Source organism: Lineus longissimus, chromosome 4, assembly GCF_910592395.1.
Source record: "Lineus longissimus chromosome 4, tnLinLong1.2, whole genome shotgun sequence".
Taxonomy (NCBI): Eukaryota; Metazoa; Nemertea; class Pilidiophora; order Heteronemertea; family Lineidae; genus Lineus; species Lineus longissimus.
In genome coordinates, this window is record NC_088311.1 from 1,559,789 (window position 1) to 1,582,484 (window position 22,696).

At 41.8% G+C, this 22,696-nt stretch overlaps 1 protein-coding gene across 13 annotated transcripts in view; it reads right to left on the minus strand.

The window, feature by feature from the left end:
• Positions 1 to 1,286: 1,286 nt before the first annotated feature.
• Positions 1,287 to 22,696, minus strand: part of LOC135487317 (ras-related protein Rab-3) — a 41,808-nt gene continuing 20,398 nt past the window's right edge. For 11 of the 13 annotated variants that reach the window (XM_064770950.1, XM_064770945.1, XM_064770941.1 and 8 more), the window contains 3 exons: positions 13,255 to 13,373; positions 7,854 to 7,978; positions 1,287 to 5,007 (listed from right to left, as the gene is read on the minus strand). In XM_064770950.1, coding sequence (XP_064627020.1) covers positions 4,817 to 5,007; positions 7,854 to 7,978; positions 13,255 to 13,373 — 435 coding nt within the window. In that variant the 3' untranslated portion in view covers positions 1,287 to 4,816. Of the gene's footprint in view, positions 5,008 to 7,853; positions 7,979 to 8,019; positions 8,145 to 9,504; positions 9,630 to 13,254; positions 13,374 to 22,696 lie in introns of all 13 variants that reach the window. The other 2 variants (XM_064770940.1, XM_064770939.1) reach the window with 2 other exon arrangements.

Below are 22,696 nucleotides of genomic sequence, written 5' to 3' on the forward strand. Positions count from 1 at the left end.
GAAGACAGATCAGTGCTGGCTCTGGGCAATGGATGGGACAATCCGTCTTGAAGACAGATCAGTGCTGGCTCTGGGCAATGGATGGGACAATCCGTCTTGAAGACAGATCAGTGCTGGCTCTGGGCAATGGAAGGGACAATCCGTCTTGAAGACAGATCAGTGCTGGCTCTGGGCAATGGACGGGACATCTTATCTTGAAGACAGATCAGTGCTGGCTCTGGGCAATGGATGGGACAATCCGTCTTGAAGACAGATCAGTGCTGGCTCTGGGCAATGGATGGGACAATCCGTCTTGAAGACAGATCAGTGCTGGCTCTGGGCAATGGATGGGACAATCCGTCTTGAAGACAGATCAGTGCTGGCTCTGGGCAATGGAGGGGACAATCCGTCTTGAAGACAGATCAGTGCTGGCTCTGGGCAATGGAAGGGACAATCCGTCTTGAAGACAGATCAGTGCTGGCTCTGGGCAATGGACGGGACATCTTATCTTGAAGACAGATCAGTGCTGGCTCTGGGCAATGGAGGGGACAATCCGTCTTGAAGACAGATCAGTGCTGGCTCTGGGCAATGGAAGGGACAATCCGTCTTGAAGACAGATCAGTGCTGGCTCTGGGCAATGGACGGGACATCTTATCTTGAAGACAGATCAGTGCTGGCTCTGGGCAATGGATGGGACAATCCGTCTTGAAGACAGATCAGTGCTGGCTCTGGGCAATGGAAGGGACAATCCGTCTTGAAGACAGATCAGTGCTGGCTCTGGGCAATGGACGGGACATCTTATCTTGAAGACAGATCAGTGCTGGCTCTGGGCAATGGAGGGGACAATCCGTCTTGAAGACAGATCAGTGCTGGCTCTGGGCAATGGAAGGGACAATCCGTCTTGAAGACAGATCAGTGCTGGCTCTGGGCAATGGACGGGACATCTTATCTTGAAGACAGATCAGTGCTGGCTCTGGGCAATGGATGGGACAATCCGTCTTGAAGACAGATCAGTGCTGGCTCTGGGCAATGGATGGGACAATCCGTCTTGAAGACAGATCAGTGCTGGCTCTGGGCAATGGAAGGGACAATCCGTCTTGAAGACAGATCAGTGCTGGCTCTGGGCAATGGATGGGACAATCCGTCTTGAAGACAGATCAGTGCTGGCTCTGGGCAATGGAGGGGACAATCCGTCTTGAAGACAGATCAGTGCTGGCTGTGGACCCGAGCTACTTTTTTTCTATCATCAAAACAATTCAGAGCTGCGGATTTCAAGTCCTCTTTAATCAACAAAACTCAACCAGAAATCATGCTTTCCATGGTTACCATTTTAATGACTCATGTTTGGATTACAGATCTGGCATTGTCTGCCATTTGTTACCCAGCTAATTATTTATTGTATTCACAGACATAGTTGCAATTATACATTAACAATCTACACAATTCCTTAGTATTATACAGTGTACTTGAGGATATACTCAGCACAAGAGGCAAATGAGAATGATATCTGATATGTGGGGAGGCCAACAGGCATATCAATAGGCACATCTAATCCAGATTCTGTTAAGCTTGAAACGCTTTCTCCTGTTGACTTCTGTTTATGAATATTCAGGGGAAAGACAATGAAGTGAGGTGAGGTGATAATAATCCAGACAGCTGATCCAAGTGGCCAACAGGACCACAAAAGGTTTTACCCACAAGCTCATAACTAATCCAGAGGTGATAAATCCACCTCCCCAATGGATGCCCGTGTGACAGTATTCAAGACAGGTATTGATATCAAAGGGAAATGTCTCATTTTGCCAACCGCATTTACTGGAAGTTTCTCATTCTGCCCACTGCCTCAAGTATATCCAAATAGTACATAACTGCCTACGAAACTACAACTATCTATAAAGTCCTTTATATCCACTCTCAATAAGAACATATCTACAGTTATGTCACAATAATTATACATTGTACATTTCAACCAACCTGACCTATATTTAGAATGATTGGCGGTTAAAGGATCGCAGGACCCAAATGAACGACTTTAAAAACAAAGTGAGAATGATCGACTCATATAGTTGACCAACCCTGCAACATCCGTCTTAACATGCTGACCAAATCATCATCTTTAAATTTCACATTTGAATGAACATTGTAGGCCTTCAAGATGCTAGTCACAGTGATTCTTCAGCAAACATTTTGAGGTTTGCAGATTCCACCTCAAGTCCATAAAGTACAGTTTGCAGGGTATAGTCCAAGTTAGAACATTAGCAATACACCAAAGATTAATAAAGTCAGACATTCATCATTTCCTGTGAGACAAGTCAATTACTTGATCAACCATTTCACACATTTTTAAGCTATGACTAGAGAGCCACCTTTTGGCTATGGCAAGAACTAAACTCAATGGGCATGCATAAACGTTTAGGCCTAGGACAGAGCCACACTAAAGGCTAGGTACATTTGTGTACATTGTGGTCCACTCGAAATGTTAGCGTTCTCCTCACTCTATAGATGGCAGCAGCAGTCACTCACTTCAAATACACCTGCATGCATAATGCATGAAAGATACAGGCTGGTGCTGCCAGCTCGTGATTTTGGATTAAACAAGTACTTCAGGCAGGCCATAATACAAGCCTGCAAACTAACAGGTCTGACCTTTAAACCCTCTAAGAGTTATTTACATCAAAAGGTCATTTTCCATGGCAACTATCACAGTCCTTGCCTTCAGGAAAGAGATTTGATTAGATTTATTGTCACAGGGGATAGTGCTGCATGACCGACTGAAACCAACCGATAACCAGTGATTCAGGGCTCAAGAGGGTCTCGAGCCTTTCATCATTACAACAACCATCCTGTACAACACTTCCTCATCTTTGGAATTCCATTATTTGAAATAACAACAATAAAATTAACTCCACACATATTCAATAACTATTCTCAGATCTATGCCAAACAGTCAATCTTCTAAATCATGAAAATTTCAAACTTCCGGCAACGCTATTGGTCAACCTGACCATTCTTTTGAACACCTACACTGTACTACTAAGTGTGCACTACAAACTTATGATTGAATTTCTGTGGGATTCTGGTAAAAGCATTGAACTAGTAGGCAGGCGACTAATTAAAACGACATCAGTCACTTTCAGTCACTTGCAGTCACTTTCAGTCACTTTCAGACTGATGTTCTAGGTTTCAGACATAACACATAGATGGCAGCGCAGTCGCAAACAGATCATGAGGGACAGCAATAAATGCAGGGAGTTCATTTGCATCAACCAAATCCACAAAGCACGATCTTGGCTACAAATCTGCAAAAGTTAGGTGACTCGAACATGACACGAGTGACTACAGACAACTCCTTGTTTTATATTTCACCTGTGAAGGAATGATTTCACCAGGTGTGTAGTCATGGTCTAAATGCCCATCAAGGTGCTGTGACTAGATATTGAGCCCTGAAACTAAACGAGGTGGTTTTGACCAGAAGGATTTAGGTGGATTTTGGATGAAGTCACATAAAGCCCAATGAGCCGAGGTCATTTAGAAGTTCACATCAAGTTTCAAGTATTGCACTATGCTGGATGCCAGGCAGTATAATCTCGACAATGTGAAAGGGCAAACATAATATTTCGGGTGTTAGGATTATTAGTTAGATCAACGTTATCGTTCCCACACCAGTTTAACGTATAGCACAGATAACTTCCCACGTACGGTAAACATAAATAAACCCAGAGATGATTTAAGCTGGGAATTTCAAATCAGAACGCAAGATGTGCAATACACCAACGCCACCAGTCAAACGAAATGGGAACTAGTCTAAAATAACTCCCCAGCCAAGGAGTAGGTAAGTATACTTCAACAGCAAACCATAACAGCAATATGTACAAAGTCCAAATCAACAAAAAAAGTCATATTTCTACACAGAGACCTCTTTTGGCTGGGGAGAGAAACTGTCTGCTTGTACGTCTGCTTTCAACCTGACACCACGTCCTCACAACATTTCAAAATGCAAAACCCAATCTTTTTGAATAATTTACAGGTTGAGGTGAATTCTGACTCTTTTCCTCTTGAACTGAAGTTGATGTGTTGCCAAATTGGGCATGTAATTTCTGTTCAATAGTATTGTGTCAACATGGTGTTCAGATATTAGACAAACGTGAACATTGCACTATCTTGATATTCAGATACTCCCGAGTGCGTAGAGCTCCGTCCCTGGCCGAGATTAGACACCAAATGGTCCCGAACTAATAAGGTTATTTCAACGGCCTGTTTACTGGGGGTTACCATGACAACCAGTGCACATTCAATGGTGCAAGACAAATTTGTCATCACTTGTCTATAATGTTTTATCGATTGGATATATGGGTCTATACATCATGAGGAATGGGTTTGTGTAAAATGAGGAATGTGGTTCTGGAATGGCATCTGTAATCACAGGACGCTGGAATGTTCGATGGCTTTTTGATTCATGATCCTGGGGAATGATAAAAGAATTTCTAAATCTATGTTGTTTGAATACGAGGGCGACCAGAATGACGGAATAACTCATAGGTACGAGTCTGATTCAGGAATATGGAAGTTTCTGATCAAAGTTGAGGCTTTCAAAGACAAAATGATGACGTAGCATGGCCCTTGCTTCAGCGAAACACCATGTTGATCTGCTCTACGGGAGAAAGGGACAATCAATAACAGTATCTAATCTCAGTCAACAACCCAACTCTACCCCACCCACGTCTTTAACCGCCATCGTTGTTCTTAACCCGACAGCGGCCGCTGCTGGATAAAAGTCTGACAGAGATATACAGCAGCATGGAACACTTCCTTCACAGCCATGCTCACATGGCCAGGATTAGCACTGACATCCGCTGTTCTGTGTGTTGGGGTTTTCCGTAAGTCGGGGTCCTTTTGCTGCACTACTGACGATGGTCGGGTCCGAGTCTAAACTCTCCGACATCTTGTCACATATGATGTCAACCAGCCGTTCAAACACTGCTTTTACGTTGATATTTTCTTTCGCTGATGTCTCGAAAAATTCTAGGCCTGGAAAAAATAGAAGGAGAGAGTTACAAGATGAAATGAATCAATTTGAACACACAGCAAGGGGATCAAGGGGGATCTTGCACGGCCGCCATATTTCAGAAAAAATCTCTTAAAAGAACTCCACTACCGGCTCAATGATAATCACACCAAAATATTGAGTAACACAAGACGTTATTGATCTTCACTATTCCGAGGGGAAATGAAGAAATATCGACCACTGCTCGTCAATTTCTTGCAATTATCTTGAAAAACCTCTTCATTATTTGACTTGGAATGCCAAGACCGGATGTCAGACATTTGTCCGCTGAAAACACCATTGCGATTAACAAGACGTTTATCTGTGTTGTCTCGGTTGTTTGTTGGGTCTACAGAACTGATTCAAGACAAATTTATCATAGCAGCCAAGTCAATGCTGGACCTGGGATAACCTGTCACTTCAAAGTGCTTGTACTTAAACTTTGAAATGATATGTTATTGGTCAAGCTTCATGTAAGTCTCGTTCTGCGGACCCTTTATTTATAGTAGCAGCTACCAATCGATTTAGTCATCGTACAGTTCCACGGAAGTACACCACAGACGCCAGGGACAGGCTCCCAACAGTGTGGATTACCATGCTACCGCTGGTCTAGGAGATAACACACTATTATGCTCCCAAAGAGACTCTCAGCCTTCATTGATGAGGGCTATTACCATCGGTGGTGAACGTTGGAAAACACGCTTGAAATATACAGTGGGTAAGCTGACACAAGGTTAAGAAGGTTCTCATTGGCCTTGTGCCATGTGAAATGATAATAGCCAAGACATTTATACAGCTTATGTTTAAAGGTAGAGACTTTTTGTACAGAGGGGGAGTGGGTAGTAATACACTGAGGCTATGACCGGCAAGACTTTTAGATTTTTGCTAGCTTAGTTGTAAGAACGTCAGACAAAATACCAGGAGTCTTTGGTTAAACCATTGCTGATAGATCTTTGTTTCCGCAAAGAAAGAACAGGGGAAGTGTGTGTAAGGTATGAGCCAATAAAGTAAATGTGAAATCACACATTCGAGCCCTCTTTCCCTTTCAGCGAGACAAAGCTTCCATTAACAGCACCAGAGTGTTCCCGATTGCAGCGGATAACTATGATTAATTGAGTATTCTGTCAATCTATCAGCCCGGGTAGCGGTAATTGGGGATCAAACTGTTACCATGTCAACTGAGTGAGCCCAGGTTGCTCGAGCATTCATCCAATGTTAGCATAGCGCCCTGTGCTTTGAGAGCAACAAAGCAACTTGGATATGTCACTGATTTGATAAGTGATTTATACAAGTCTGGAAATGTCCCTAAAGGGAAATGATCATTGGTAGAAGTGAGCCACAGCAAGGTGTAATTTGGATCATTCACAAAGAAACGATTGATTCATTTCGCTAAACCGGGTATATGAATTCAGTTTTTCAGTTCGTTCATATTTGAAATGGTCAGTTTCTTCCCCCTTCTGCCACAATTGAGCCAACTGAGACTCATGTAAACAGCATATTCAATTAGAAATACCAGCGCCATAAAGAAGTTGCGACTTGAAAATTCTCTCGTCAGACACAAGTGGGCTGATCCAGTCATTAGCATAGCAGTCACAGAAACCAAAACACCAATATGGCGGCTGCGATATTGAATCCTCACAAATTATTGATCGTCCCGCCTGACATGATCTCTAATGATCGGGAAGAAGAAACAGTCGTCCATGAAATGTTGCTATTCAAAAACGGTTTGGTGTTATTCGTTTTATAAGGCAGCACTTTTAAAACAACTCCAAGAGGTGCACGACGACCACGACAGTCTATCAAAGCATCAAATTGTTTTGTCTGAGCGGTGATGGGTCCCTTTCGAAGCAAATTTCCGGATGTTAGGTGGGCGACTTGCTGACATCATCCCCATTGTAGTGCCATTTATACAGCAACTTCAAAACATTAGTACAGGTCGATGTGTCACTCGTCATTCAACTTTAATTTAGTAGCAACTTTACAACAGAATTAGTTACAAACATAAACTATTTATTCAAACAGAACTAAAAGCATTTCCCCTAAACTACGAGAGTGATGCAAGCCACAAGTTATATAATGATATCAAGATCACCTGAACTAATGAAACTTAGTGATGTGAAGTATAAAGTATAAACTACACAATAGTAATCACCTAAACTATGAAATTAGTGACAAGTACAATCTAAATTATGCAATTAGTAAACAAACATTACCTAAACTCTAAAATCATGACAAGCATGACCTAAAGAAATGATGTGATTAGTGACAAACATTACCTAACTACAAAATTTGTGAAAATGTGAACTAGAAGTAAAGTTAGTGCTTCAAACCACCACCAGTTAATAGCAAGCCAATCACGGAAAGGCAAGGTTCGTACATGAGCCGTCCAATCAAAAGCCACACTCAAGTTCAAATCTTACATGAGGGTTAATTTCAACAAACCACATACCAATGAAATACCTCGTGCAGAAATATGGTAATTTACCTTGGCAATTTGAAAGTACATACTTCAATACCACATTCAGTAGTTTCAGTTGATGGAGAAACACTGCTGGTATGTTTTTGGGTTTATACATGGACCATTCCTGCACTGATCTTCAGGGACAAGCTGATGATAGGTTCAGAGTTTGAACTCACAACCCCTGGTTGTGAGTCCAGCTCTGAACTCCTATGTTAACCTGATCCATCCAATCGGTAGATAACTATTTTCTTTGAGAAAACAGTTGACAGCTCCATTTCAACTGTAAACTCACTGAATTAACTGAACACCATTGGGTTGTTGGTAGTTTTGTTGGACTCGTACGAACCCTGATGACAGCTTACAACATACCTAGCTGGTCGGCTAATTGTTTGCCTCTCTCTGCTGAAACGACGCGCTCATCTTCCAGATCGCATTTGTTACCGACTAGCACAACTTGTGCATTGTCCCAAGAGTAAGTCTTGATTTGTGTACACCTGCAAACCATACAATGAGAGACGGATAAGAAACACCATACCTAGCTGATCGGCAAGATGCTCGCCTCGTTTGATGGAGATGACTCGCTCGTCCTCGCAATCACACTTATTCCCGAGCAGTATTACCTGAGCATTGTCCCAACTATACATCTGTATCTGTGTACACCTGCAAGAGATGTATCCCATGATCCTTTGTTGACAGTGGTGCCACCTGTTAGTGAAAAGTCAAGGCGGCTGGAAGTTGTTGTGTGCTGCCACCTATAACCGTGCAAGCCAGGAATGCGAGTGTTAACGTAAAATGAAGGAAATAAATGCAAGGAGGCAGAAAATGTGGAGAAAACAACATCATAAGAGAAAGAGGTTTGTGTATTGGTGAGGTCTTCTTTTTGAGACAAAATAGATTGTTATACACAGAAACTAGTTTTGGATGAACAGGTCAACATATGATTGTCCATGGCTCGTCTCCACCCTGATGTTGTATTTTCTTCACACAAGCGCCCTCTAACTAATCCTTGGCAAGCAGAATAAAGCTCTCCCACCAATCCGCCACTCAATTAATCAGAAACAGAAATAAAAATGATGGCATAGGAGTTGGTTTTCTAAATAAATAGTAATGTGTAAGCTTGCTCATGGAAAAATCCAAACAAATGAAAGTTAGGACAAGGAATAACTCAATAAAGTTTCAGGAAGTAACAATAATTTTTTTGGAACATGCAACATTTGATACACATTTTCAGTAACTGAACAGGGGAGGACACTTCCACTAACATACCAGGGACAAGCTTGAGTGTACCAAGAGGTCCATACCTATGCCACCTACCTTACCTTAAGAACACTATGGCAAGATTGTAGGACTTTTGACTTCACCAAATATGCACCAAAAAGACAGTGGTTGTTACTGACTGCCTTTTGCTACGATCATCTGATCTTGGGACAGCTGTGTTGGCGCATTAGGCAACATCAGAATAGATTGTCTATACTGTAAGCCAGTTCTGGAAACTAAAGCCATAACTCACGTTCCATTCAGTGCTGCCATCATGTGGTCCATTATTTGACTCAAAATCCTTTTCACAGTGTGACACAAATAGTGATTGCTGTGTGTTTTATGTGTGTTGTGATGTCATGGACACTATTTTTGGATACCATAATTGTTTCTCACAACTTGACAGCTATCTGAGGAGACCTTTTCCACAACAATGCAAAGACAATGTTTGCATTGTATCTAGACATAGCCGCATGATTTATGTAACTTTTGATGTAGATTTATACTGTTTCTAGCTCAAACACAACAACATCATACAAAGCCTCATGTCACCTTCCAATGAAATGAGAAGTCAGGTGGTGACATCCCACAGCTACTCGCTATCGTAAAACACAAATCATCACTGTGATAAAGTATGAGTTGCCATCTGTGTCTGACACAACAGCTCTCGTAGCCTAAAGGGCAATCAGCAACAACCACTCTTAAGGTTACAACCCTACGTTGCCAAACAGCAAATAAAAAGTCCAAGCCCGCTCCCATTTACCTAAATCATCTGCTAATTTTTGTGCATGGTCTTTTGAAACTGCTCTAATGTCTTCGCGGTCACATTTATTGCCAACTAAAACTACAGTGGAGTCTTCCCAAGCGTGGGTGTTTTTAAGTGAGCTCCTAGAGTAAGCAAGGAGAGCAAAGTAAGTGGAGGAAACACGAGGAGTTACTCTCAAGGTATTGGTGTGGGAGTGGTGTGGTGGGGGGTCCTCAGGCTACCAGGCTAAAGCAGTTCGAGGGAGTGTGGCAAAATAGCTCTTCTCATCAAACAGGTCAAAGGTTCCAACATCTTGGTCATCGGGGAATCACCTTCTGATTTTGAAATAGCCTCGCACAACAAAAACAGGTTAAGAATCCCAAACTAAAAGTTGGACAAGCTAATATCGTAAGAAAAGAAATGAATGCCAGAGGAACCCTGTAAAAGTGGGATAAAGGGCTTAAAAGCATGAATTAATATAAAAGGAAAACAATATACAATGTACGCAGATACAAGACTCAGTTGGTCAATCAATGACTGGTTGGTTGAAGATACAGACTCTTAGTCTCTGTCAGTTTTCTGAAATGTGCTCGTTCATACAAAGGGTTTGTGTTCACATTTAACAATGACTGAGGAAGAAAAAGGGTGATTCAGAAGATGGGGAATGGGATACATAGTGGATTTTGTAGGAAGAGAAGGCTGTAAAGGAAAAGAGAGAGAAGTCATTGTAAGAAGATGATGGATGAAGACTATGAGAACAAATGAGGGAACTGACTTCTACTCACTTCACATGGATATCCATGGAAGCCATCGCCTCAATTTAACCTCATAAAAGATGTTCAGACAATACTATTGATTCAGCCTTTTGAAGACAAGGCTGCTTACCAATGAGCGAAAACGTCAAAGAGATTCAATCTATGACAAGAAATCCCTGACACACTATCCAGGCACATCACTTGATTTGATCAATACTGGGTCCCTGACAATAGCCAGCTTTAATCTTAGCTAAATGTCAACAAGATTAGAATCGACTTTCACTTGGAAGCAGACTATAGAAATGGTAACAGCTGATCAAGACATTGAGTTTTAAAGAAAACGGCTGAAAAAAACGAAGTGATTGGATTCACTTCATTTGATTTGAATGAGGAAGCGATTCGGTGCTGTAAAAATTCAATTTATTTAAGTAAGTGGCATTAAAGATGAATTCAATATCGGTGGATCGAAGAAGCAAATGTCAGAGGTCAGGCTTTCACCAGATTTGTGTTCTCAGCCTAAAGTGGAGGTAAGTGCTCCTCAAAGCATTTTAGCATTTCACTGAGAGACACAATGATAAACCTTGGTAAAGCAAGAGCCAAGTTATCATCCGGTAGGAATGTGGCTCACTGACGGCCGTCCAAGGTTATGTTCAAACAAAACACTTGGGATGAATGATTTACAGCTCGTGAAAATGGCATCAGGGAGGCCGTGGGCGTAAGAATCGATTAGACCAGGAATAGACTAGGATGTTCACAAAACATGCATGGCACTTCATGAGACTCGGGAGGACATGGCCTTTCCGACTTACAATCAATAAGCCAAAAACAGACAGTACAGCCTCTGGGACATGATCAGGACTGATGGAGAACTGAGAAGGCAGGCAAATTAATCAGCCCGGCACAGCACTGCCATAACCAGAAGTATGTCAGGGGAATCTGGCCTTTTTAACGCAAGGTTCTCCGCTACAACATATTCGGTTCAGGAGAACAAATCAAGACTAGCTGAACCTTGAAGACCACACAGACTTCAATAAGATAGAGGATACAAGAATATGAACCGCACGAGAAACAGATAGCGAGCATGCCACTCAATGAAACACAGAAATAGAAAAGAAAACTTGAAATGTCACACAACATAGCCAGATTTATGCTGTGACCTTTCACTTTCAGTCATTCACTGCCATATCACAATGGAGAAAGGACAACAAGTGCTAAGGGATTGCATGTCAACAATAAATCATCAATCTCAAAATGTCATAATTCTCTAGCAAGAATACCTCACCGCTTTAAGCCGAGGAATCGCAGGTTGGTTGAGTTTGTCATATTGCCACACACCTAGCTGCCTCACTATCAAACCAACCACAGTTCTTAGCTAGGTTTGGCACACTACTTCACCAATAACCAAACCACACCAACAGAATGTACCAAGCCAGTGCATGATCAACAAGACCATGAACAACACTATACAGATGCCAGGGCCATGGAGCTACTTGCTATTGATCTGCGCCGATGTACTGAGAAGAATCCACACATCAACTGTCGATATTCTTGGGAAGATGGGTGAAGATGCCAAATGACCAACAACATGGTGGCACTTAGGAGGAGACTAAGTAAAATGTTCATGTTTTCAACATTGCTCTGTGCTGCAGAAGGACCCACTCTATTCATCTGAGAGGAAGACAGAATCATAATCAGGGAAACTCCAGCTAGAAAGGAGGCTTACTTTGTCAGAGAAAGTGTCCCTGCAGACCACTGTGACCTGGGACCCCAGCCCGTTCAAGGTTACTGCATGCATGACAACCATGAATCTTGGATGTTGCCAGTTCTCAAGACCTAACCCACAAGAGGATTGCTAGTACAACGACACAGCAGTCAATGTTCTGGCAATGAGCTAGAACACGTTGCAGAGGATGTAACCAGCCCATTAATCTCCCAGGCGGCAATTCCAGGACCGGATACCGCCAACGTAATTCTTTCTGGAGTGCAATCCATAATTCAGAGCAGCAAAGATATAAATGTCCCCAGAGGACGGATCCGGATCCTCCATTTATTAGACGGCATAGTTTTTACACTCAAATTTATAGCAACAGATAATTTATCTCAATGACCATTTCAAGAAAATTTACGAGATACCGACACATCAGCTCATTAATATACTGATGGAACGAACACTTTGCAGGTGGAATGGAACCAAGTTGGCGCTGATTAAAGTGCTGTAAACTAAAGTCTATCATGATATACAGCAGCGAAACTACTAAACCCCAATCGCTTATAGTTTAAACTGACTTAGTTGTCCTTTTTATGTGATTGATGGCGGTTATCATACTGATAGACGACTAACCCTGATTAGTTTTTAGTTTTAACTGTTTTAGCAGCCAATGAAATTATCGAGGGAGATGATAAAAGGATATGCTGTAGAACAGAAAGAGAAAAGTGAGAAATTGGTTAGGGAAGGATAGACACAATACGACAATGATAGCAGATGGTGAAATTAAGTGGAGAGGCATTTTATCATTATCAAAGCAACATATAACAGAAGATGGACGACAGGCAGGAGCTAGGGGGTTAAATTGGAGGTCATCAGGTGATTGATATGTATACAGTTAAGGTATTGGGTCGTGTTCAATTCAGTGATAAATATCCCTTATACAAACGTGAATAGTCTCCATTTCCTTATACAGATGGGAGAGAACCCTATGGGCAACTTTGTGTTCCTTTTAAATCTGACCTACCGCTTCCCGGCTCCTGCCTACAGACTCCTTTTAGGTCCCTTAAGGGGAACAAGAGTCATCACGTGTCAGCACCTGCGAATACACCTGCGCTCCCCAGCAAAAATGTCTTAATCAAGATGATACCAAAATGTCTTGAACATGATTATAGGTGTCTTATTTCTCAATTTTAGATGATGCTTCACATATTAACAACAAGACTTTCAGTTTTGAAGGATTATCTGAACACTTAGAATTAGCCAGTTTCTATATGAGTTTCTGGCCTGTTCCTAGCCCATACTTACCAGTCCTGTACTGCATTAAAAGACTCCTCGTTCGTGACATCATACATTAGTATAAATCCCATAGCACCTCTATAATATGCAGTTGTTATAGTACGATATCTTTCCTGACCTGCGGTGTCCTGTAACGACAGAAAGCAGACAACATGAGATATGGTCAACACATGAACAAAGCTGATATGTAATAGACATGTACCAGCTTAATAGGCCTTGTAGCTATCATTTGTCAACTGGGGTTGTCCAGGGATCAGCTTGTCTGTCTGACTTCTCGTACCCTAAAGTAATAGAAAGGAGTTGTCGACAGACAGCACAAAAGCTGTCAAGGATACTGTGCCGGTCATCATGCACATTATCAACTCATGCAAAGCGAGGTTACCACTGATTATACTGCTCAACATATCTCTGCGGAGGAACAGACGGCCAACAGCACTGATGATGAGGTATTGATCCTTCCATCTCTCCTTTAGAGCACAATCTAGAGCTGGCAGATAGCTCAACCAACCATTACATGTATCAAGGGCTATTTGCTGCCCAGATCATACTTAACGAAATGTCAATGTTGCTTCCAGACTGGTTAACGTCTCGCAAGATGGTATGGGCCATCATGCTCATGCTGATATCAGCAGCTATTTGAGCTGGCCGCATATCCGGTATACCAAACATAAAAGCATAGAACAAAAGCACGAAGTGTCCAGAAGTCATTGAACAAGGCAGCAGAGTAGCTCTTGTTTCCGGCAGCCATATTCGCCAAAAACCTTTATCGATCATTTGTACAGGAAATGTGTATTCACACTGCAACTCTATCCATTAATGAACAGAAATCATTGAGTCTGAAGAGTGGCCTGAAGCCACTTTAACTATATGTATACAGAGCACGGCCACCAAGAGCACTATCAACCGGCACACACACAACTGAGTGAAACTATCAATGCAGCCAGAGTGGTGACAAACATTACTGTTCAAGTGCCTCCTTCAATGAAACAGCTCAAACTCTATCACAATCGATAGTGAACCGAAGAGCATTCGACAATGAACAACAAACTACTCTTGCCACTGTATTAGTTTTTAAAGTAGTTTTCTTGATTGATATTGGAAGTGCATGAACCTCAAAACAGAAGAAGTACAGCTTCTCTAATAAGGACATCACCGGTCAATCTCAACCAAGGTGTTGTGTTGAACATGGCAGTATGACGTAGAACAGAATTGTTGACAATGACAATTTGTACAAGTTGCGTAAATACGAACCAGGATCCAACCGTCCGCCGTATCATTGATTAAATCATATTTCTTTGAAACGACCAGTGGACTTGTGCCAAGCCAAGTCCAGACCCTGCGGCTGTACTGTATTGCGAGCTGCACCAGATGGCCCGTCACCTGACTTGATAAGCTGCTCTGGGACAGCATCTAATAAACCATGCCACACCTCCGATTGACTCTAGAACAAATATAAATTGGCCACCTGGTGGGACGAACAATAAGTTATGAACTATAATGGAAATTCAATCGAGTTATGGGCATTTTCATGATGGTTTTAATTGTTACTTCATTTAGTATTGTTGGTTCATGAAAAACGTACAGCACTGTATTCAATTCCTCATGAATTCTCAATAATGGTCAAATATGTACTAAATATGTCATCATTGACGTATTTAGGATGAATAAAACTATTTGTGGTTTTATGGGTGATATTTGTCATATTTGTTTGACCTACAACAGGTGCGGTGATTAGGTTAGAATTAGTTTACTGTAATAAAATATAATGAGATTGGCATTGGGCCCAGTGATAAACACAGCCAAAACCAGCTCACCATCCTCAAAAACACTGGTTTCTTTCAGCTATTGCCACCAACTCCCTCCATGGACTCCAGCAGCTTGGCAACAATGATATTTCAAATCATCTGAGCACCGCAGGCAGATATTGGCCATCCACGGTAACCATAGTACCCCTCTCATAGTCCATAACCCCCTACTCGACTATCTCAGACACCCAATTGCGAGCTACTGCCCCGCATCCGGTGTTCAGAAGCACAAAGCTATCGATATTGGGAGATTTGATTGTTGTGTTAAATCAATCACTGTCATCATCAATTATATGCCTTGATTGATATCTTTTGATTAACAGGGTCGTGGACACCCACGGGACGCTCCGTCATGATTAAATTTTCGTCGATAACATGGTACTTCATCCCAATAGATTTCCTTCATTATCTCCCACTCGAAAGGACTGAACCTGACGTCCTCAAGCATTCAATGCAAGAAACCAAGCCAGATTGCCCAGGTATCTGTTCAACTGTAGGGGAAAGAATACGAAAACGACAAGGAAGATCTTTCTACACAAGTAAACAAGTCATCCCTTCACATCACTCCATCACTTCTCTTGAGAGTGATTAGATTCTGTGATTTAGATTTCCATGACACGACAGCACGGCCTGTGGCATTATTGCCTTGTCACGAGGATCTAAAAGGAGAATGCAAATGAGATGATGCAGAAGAAATAGCCATTCAAGGTTGGAGGTAGCTGACAAGGGTGAGGTTGGTTAAACTCCTCAATGCAACTGGATTATAGGAAGAGCTGACTAGCTTCATCAAGGAGTTCATACATCTACTGGCAAGAATTGAAGAGCACGAGTGCCGAGTGTCGTCTTCTTTCTTGATATATTAATGTGTCAGAAGGTGTTCTGAATATGTCCTATGGGAATTCAGTTACCATGGAAACAGCACTAGGGAATGACAAATCTCACAGCTATTTTGTTTTGTTGATACTGTTCGTTTCGTTGAAGACACAAATTATGCTGTGAAAGGAAAGAGCAACATGTTTTTTCTTCTGTTTTTTAGTAAACTGGGTTTAATCAAAAGCAGGTCTAAAGCTGATCCTAGGATTACTTCAAACGAGAAGTCTGGTCTACTAGATCCTTACCATGTGGACACAGGGCGATTGATACTGACTTGTGCTGAATCACCATGTGAAGAGTTTCCTGGCAAAAGAGATATGCGCCATATCCAAAATCTTTGCGTTAACCATATCATTCAGTTTTCAATGGCAGATGAGTCAAATATGTCTCACCCTACCCTTTATCATCATCCCGTCACTTTGATTTCCTGGCTAACAGTCCCAAGCGGAGCACGTTTTCTATTTTGAGATTGGATGATGCATAAATGTTTATGGAATCAAAGCTGACATCAAGTATGAGAAATGGATGAATTAGTACGAACCTGTGACACAGCATTGCAATCAATCGTACTGCGCTATTCATTCACTGTCAGACTGTCAATTCCATACGTCAGTGTTCGTTGGCAGTATCAGCTTGTTGGGTTGAATAAACTGAATAGTGGTTCGGGGAATTGGCGGTTTAGACTGGTTGGTATGAATACTGCTGTAGTTGCTGTCAGGAGTATGATCGGTGCTATGACAACTCCACTTTGATGCGACTCGCTTGTATGTTAGAGAGCTGGGCCCTTCCTCGAGTAAGCCACTTGCTTCTCTTCATTCCAATCTCTTGTTTGATTCTAACAAGCTGAAATCCGACTGATGCCCAATTCAAAAGTTTTCTTCTTCCTTTTTATCAAAATAACTTGCCTTTCTGTATTGAATTTAGAGAACTTCAATGTAATTTGAATTGTTTCGATTCATGAGACGGATGTGGATTCGAGTGGTGGTATCTCATTTATGAACGCCATTGATCGAGCGAATTCTTGAAAGGTCATGGTGTTTCCAAGAGAAGGAAAATCAATACGATGCTAGAATAGATAATATTCATCAAGGCAAACATAGCATCGGATAGGATATCAAAGGATGGAGAATATACTCAGATACAAATAGAACTGTGTATAGATGGTAGGAATGTTGGATGAAACAGCAAAGCACCATGAAGGGGGCACTTTATTCAGTTTTATAGTATGTTGTCCTCTGTTGCCACCACATGCTTGGCAAATAGGACTCCGACAACTTTTTAAAAACCTGACCAAGCTACATCAACTTTCATCAGTTTCAACACTTGCTCACGAAATCCAAACCTGTAACAACTGTTAAGTTGCGTTGGGACTCATTTTCAGAAATTGGTTGAGATTATAACCAAGAAAGCATGTTTGGATTTCACAAGATACTGTTCCTGATTTATGCATCATATAACAACACTGTATCCCAACCGTCCAATCTAAGCAATACATATTCCCCTAATGGTGCAATACCACTGAACCCCATCTTCCACAGAGTCATGTCACGTTAGAGCAAGTGACCTTTCCACAATCCATCAGCTTAATTGACATCTCATGTTTCCCAGCAGTCTTGCAGAATGCCAGTAACAAAGCTTGGTACACACTCCAATGGATAGTAACCATAGGATACTGGTATTTCTGAGGTTATGATCAAGCAGGGGTTGAACCCACCAAATTTGGAATGACAGAATGTGGAATAACAGACTTCTTTTCAAAACAAACACATATTAATTAGTACCTTTTGACAAGCCAGCACGGGAATAATCTGTTGTTATTGAACAAATCCGATTCCTAACAAACTTTCACCACCAAAGTGCATGTAGTGAGATTTGATTAGATGTGGTCTATCGGTCATAGAATAATGGATCATACAATGCAGCAACAGTCCCCTAGGAATTGACCGCGGATCATAAAGCACACCAACAATGGTAGCTAGCTGTAGTGTAATCCGATGTAGTGTAGTGTAATCCAATGGTAAGGTGGAAGCAGAATGAAGGTTCCGTCATGTACCAAAACTGGTGAACACTCAAGTGAAGTGGAACGAAACTTGAGGCAGTGTTTGTCGAAGGACTTTCACTCATGACTGGGTCTTTACAGCTTCTATAACTAATGACTGAGTTCAGACTTCTGAAAGTGTATCATCGGTTGATGCTCAACAAACATGAATTATGAAGTCCAAGAAAGATGCGGACCAATGTGCACCCAGCCCTAACTGGGTGTTTACAGTTGATTATGCGTGTGCACACAGCCAAGAGAGCTTGCCCGCCACACTTTATTAGGTTTCCATGTTTATTGATTTCCACACAGATCAATAGGACGCAGGAATCTAGCGGTCATATATATAGCTTGTACTGTCAGCCAGTGTAACAGCAAGCCACATTATTGACAATTGCTCTGATGAACGAGTCGACGTTAGCATAATTGCAGTATGAATTAGCTCATTAGCAGCATTCAGAAACCAGCAGATGATCTGGTCGAATGTGTGGATTCATGGTGAGAACAGTGTTTGGAGACAACATGTATGACTATGTCAATTCAACGAGTCGAGGTAACAGACGTTTTCCTTAGAGAATCTATTTATCCCCCCCCCCCATAACGCCGTTACAGAGAGGAAATAAAGACATGTCATTGATGCCATCCATGCAACAGGAATATCAGAACAGACTGTGGTACCAATGTTACTACTTTCGTCTAACCTTGATCATGAAGCTGGCGATTGAAGCAGACATTTATCTTGCATCATCAAGCCTTACTTCACAAAACCCAGATCACAGGCAATGGCAGCACATCAATCCCGCCGCCGTAAAAGCCTTGTCTTTGTCACTCAACATCATAGAAAAGTGGATAAAGATGATTCTCCAAAGGGAGGGTTACAATGTTACAATGATAGACAGGAGTCTGTAATACTACCTCTTGTGCTTCCAATTGCAACACGTCAAGACTGCTCTCCAGAAGATAATGTGTCCATTCACCCCAAAACCTTGAGAAACAGCTCTTTACTCTACCAAAGAACTCTGCCATTGGAGAGTTTTATTGATCATTTTCCCACTCCTGTTCAAAAGTATGGTCCACTGTTAGCTGGCAGCTTTATAGATAAGAAGATATATGAAGTGTACCATAGCTGCAGGGTATCATCACTAAGGTAACAGGGTATTAGACAAAGCTGGTCACATGAAACATGGGCTGACGTTCTCGTGTTGGTAAATGTTTCACAGCGGAGAGCATAAATAACAGAGAAAATGGTGTTGTGTAGAAAGCCAGTGCAGATGAGGTCAATACAGACCACTCTGCCACAGAGATGTCAGGTCTACCATAACCAGAAAACTACAGCCGACGCAATATGGTCAATCAATAGGGCACCGTGGTGATGTCTCAATGACCTAAACACAGCGAACTTGACATTTCAGCAACGCAATCCTCAAGGAAAATGAAGACTGAAACAGAAGATTGTGATAGAATAGCACAGATTAAAGAAACCAAATGTTCTCTGGTGTAACCTCCAGATTACCTTGAATGTAAAGAAGTCTTCCCGATGCCGCAGGAGAGAATCTCTCCATAATTGATGAGAGTGTGGTAATGCCGAGGAAAAATACAACTAACGAGTAGAGTGAAGTAATGAACATTAATAATGAAGTTACTCAAGCTAATTAGCTCCAAAAGGCAAGACTTTAATAATTGACCGCACACAACTGGTCATCACCATACCAACACAGCTCAACCTTTGCCTGCAATCTTGATCATCAGATTTGGAGCTTGGTACATGTAGTTGGGCACTTTTGACCTTTGACATCAGGAATGTTTCTTTCTGTTTAACCACGGCACAGTTCAGCAACTGGCATTGGTCATCAGAATGGAAAGTTTACAACTAAGAAGGGGAAGAAGATCAAAGATCTAAAAGATCCACCCAACCGTGTTCCAGGAAAACAAACTATCTACTGTTGATCCACCCAACCGTGTTCCAGGAGAACAAACTATCTACTGTTGATCCACCCAACCGTGTTCCAGGAGAACAAACTATCTACTGTTGATCCACCCAACCGTGTTCCAGGAGAACAAACTATCTACTGTTGATCCACCCAACCGTGTTCCAGGAGAACAAACTATCTACTGTTGATCCACCCAACCGTGTTCCAGGAGAACAAACTATCTACTGTTGATCCACCCAACCGTGTTCCAGGAGAACAAACTATCTACTGTTGATCCACCCAACCGTGTTCCAGGAGAACAAACCATCTACTGTTGATCCACCCAACCGTGTTCCAGGAGAACAAACTATCTACTGTTGATCCACCCAACCGTGTTCCAGGAGAACAAACTATCTACTGTTGATCCACCCAACCGTGTTCCAGGAGAACAAACTATCTACTGTTGATCCACCCAACCGCGTTCCAGGAGAACAAACTATCTACTGTTGATCCACCCAACCGCGTTCCAGGAGAACAAACTATCTACTGTTGATCCACCAAACCGTGTTCCAGGAGAACAAACTATCTACTGTTGATCCACCCAACCGTGTTCCAGGAGAACAAACTAGCTACTGTTGATCCACCCAACCGTGTTCCAGGAGAACAAACTATCTACTGTTGATCCACCCAACCGTGTTCCAGGAGAACAAACTATCTACTGTTGATCCACCCAACCGTGTTCCAGGAGAACAAACTATCTACTGTTGATCCACCCAACCGTGTTCCAGGAGAACAAACTATCTACTGTTGATCCACCCAACCGCGTTCCAGGAGAACAAACTATCTACTGTTGATCCACCCAACCGCGTTCCAGGAGAACAAACTATCTACTGTTGATCCACCCAACCGCGTTCCAGGAGAACAAACTATCTACTGTTGATCCACCAAACCGTGTTCCAGGAGAACAAACTATCTACTGTTGATCCACCCAACCGTGTTCCAGGAGAACAAACTATCTACTGTTGATCCACCCAACCGTGTTCCAGGAGAAGAAACTATCTACTGTTGATCCACCCAACCGTGTTCCAGGAGAACAAACTATCTACTGTTGATCCACCCAACCGTGTTCCAGGAGAACAAACTATCTACTGTTGATCCATCCAACCGTGTTCCAGGAGAACAAACTATCTACTGTTAGTTAAAAGGAGCAGTAGCCCACAGGAGATATGCTCCATATCAGCATCTTATATTTCAAATCTTCCGAAACACAAAACTACGTTTCGAACATGAATCCCATTCTTTGTGATGCAAATAAAGAACCTGAAACGTCCTATCATAAATAGGATGACAATGTTTACCCTGTGCGATCAAATGCATCAAACAGACAACTTAAAGGGAAGTCTAAAGTGCCAGCTTTCACAAGAATTTTCGGCAATTTGTCAACAGTGTGGCTGGTTTAGACATTGTTAGAATGACTTAAGTCCCAAGAACTGTTTGTCATAAGAGGGTTAAAAGCAATCAATGTTTTAGGGAGTGGGAAGGATTAATGGTCAGGATTAGTATATCAATCAAGATCAACCCAAACCAATCAACCAAATGAAAAAGGCTTTATTGTCCAATTAACAATCAATGAGGATTATTCTAAGACACACACTGAGTAAACAAAAGATACACTGGAAGTATTGATGTGGCCCTACAGTTATTGCCCATGATTGGACTTGATCGCTTGGTCCAACATTCTAAAACTGTTGACGCAATTATCATGAATAACAGAAAGAGCAAACACTACAGGCTGGGAAGTGGAGGGTAAAGTGCTCAGTGACCACTTCTTAAAATGATCCAGTGGAAAAAGAATTTGAGTGCAACAGCATCCCGCCAAAAGCTACTTGGCATCCAGTAACTCCAATGTCTCCATGTGGGGGAAGAACCAAAAGTCATTCATCAGCTTCCATGCCACCTAACTCCTTCCTTCTTTGATTGCCAAGATGCCTCATCTTCCTTCAAAGGTACACTCCAGCGGGTGATAACTCTGCCTACTGCTTGGTGTAAAGACATCCATCATCATCCATTCTCAACAACAATGTGATAAAACCTTTCACTAGCACAGACTAATCATGACAATTATCCTCGGTAAGCAGTAGCTGTCATAGACGTATGAACAAGGGTATCATTTGATGACTCAATCACCAAGGTATGAAGAGTTACCGGTCATTACCGTTTAGACCATGACCTCAACATGACTAAGGTAAGTGAACTGTAACCACTATCGGTGTTCACTGCGACATAATAAATTCATCTACCCATGATTTCAATTCATAAAGGAATGATAAATGATAAATTCATAAAGGAATTGTCAAGAAATTCGGTCATCGTAGAGCCATGTGTGTAGGAAACTGTTTAATCGTATTTCTCCGGAACTCTGATAAAACTCATGTCAACATTACTAAGAAGAAACAAGAGAAAACCAATATATTCTTCTTTCAAGGTTAAAAAGTATGAATACAGTTACCAACGGAATAAAGTAAATACCAGACGCCCACCGATACTTGGCATTGCAAGCTCAGAAACCCTAGAACAACTTTTGAACAATAAAGCACAGTTTTTTTCCACAGTACTGTTTATAAGCTCCAAGGCTTATCTTCTGCTATGGTTTGGATGCAGAGAATACACATGACAAAGAGGTAGGCAGATATGGGAACTTTGATAAACGATACTTTAGCAAATAAACCTCCCTCAGTTTGGGTGGGAATAAAGGATGCTAGGATAATGTTGGGAACTACATGAGAGACTTTTCAGAAAGGAAGCGAACATGTACAGTGTCTGTG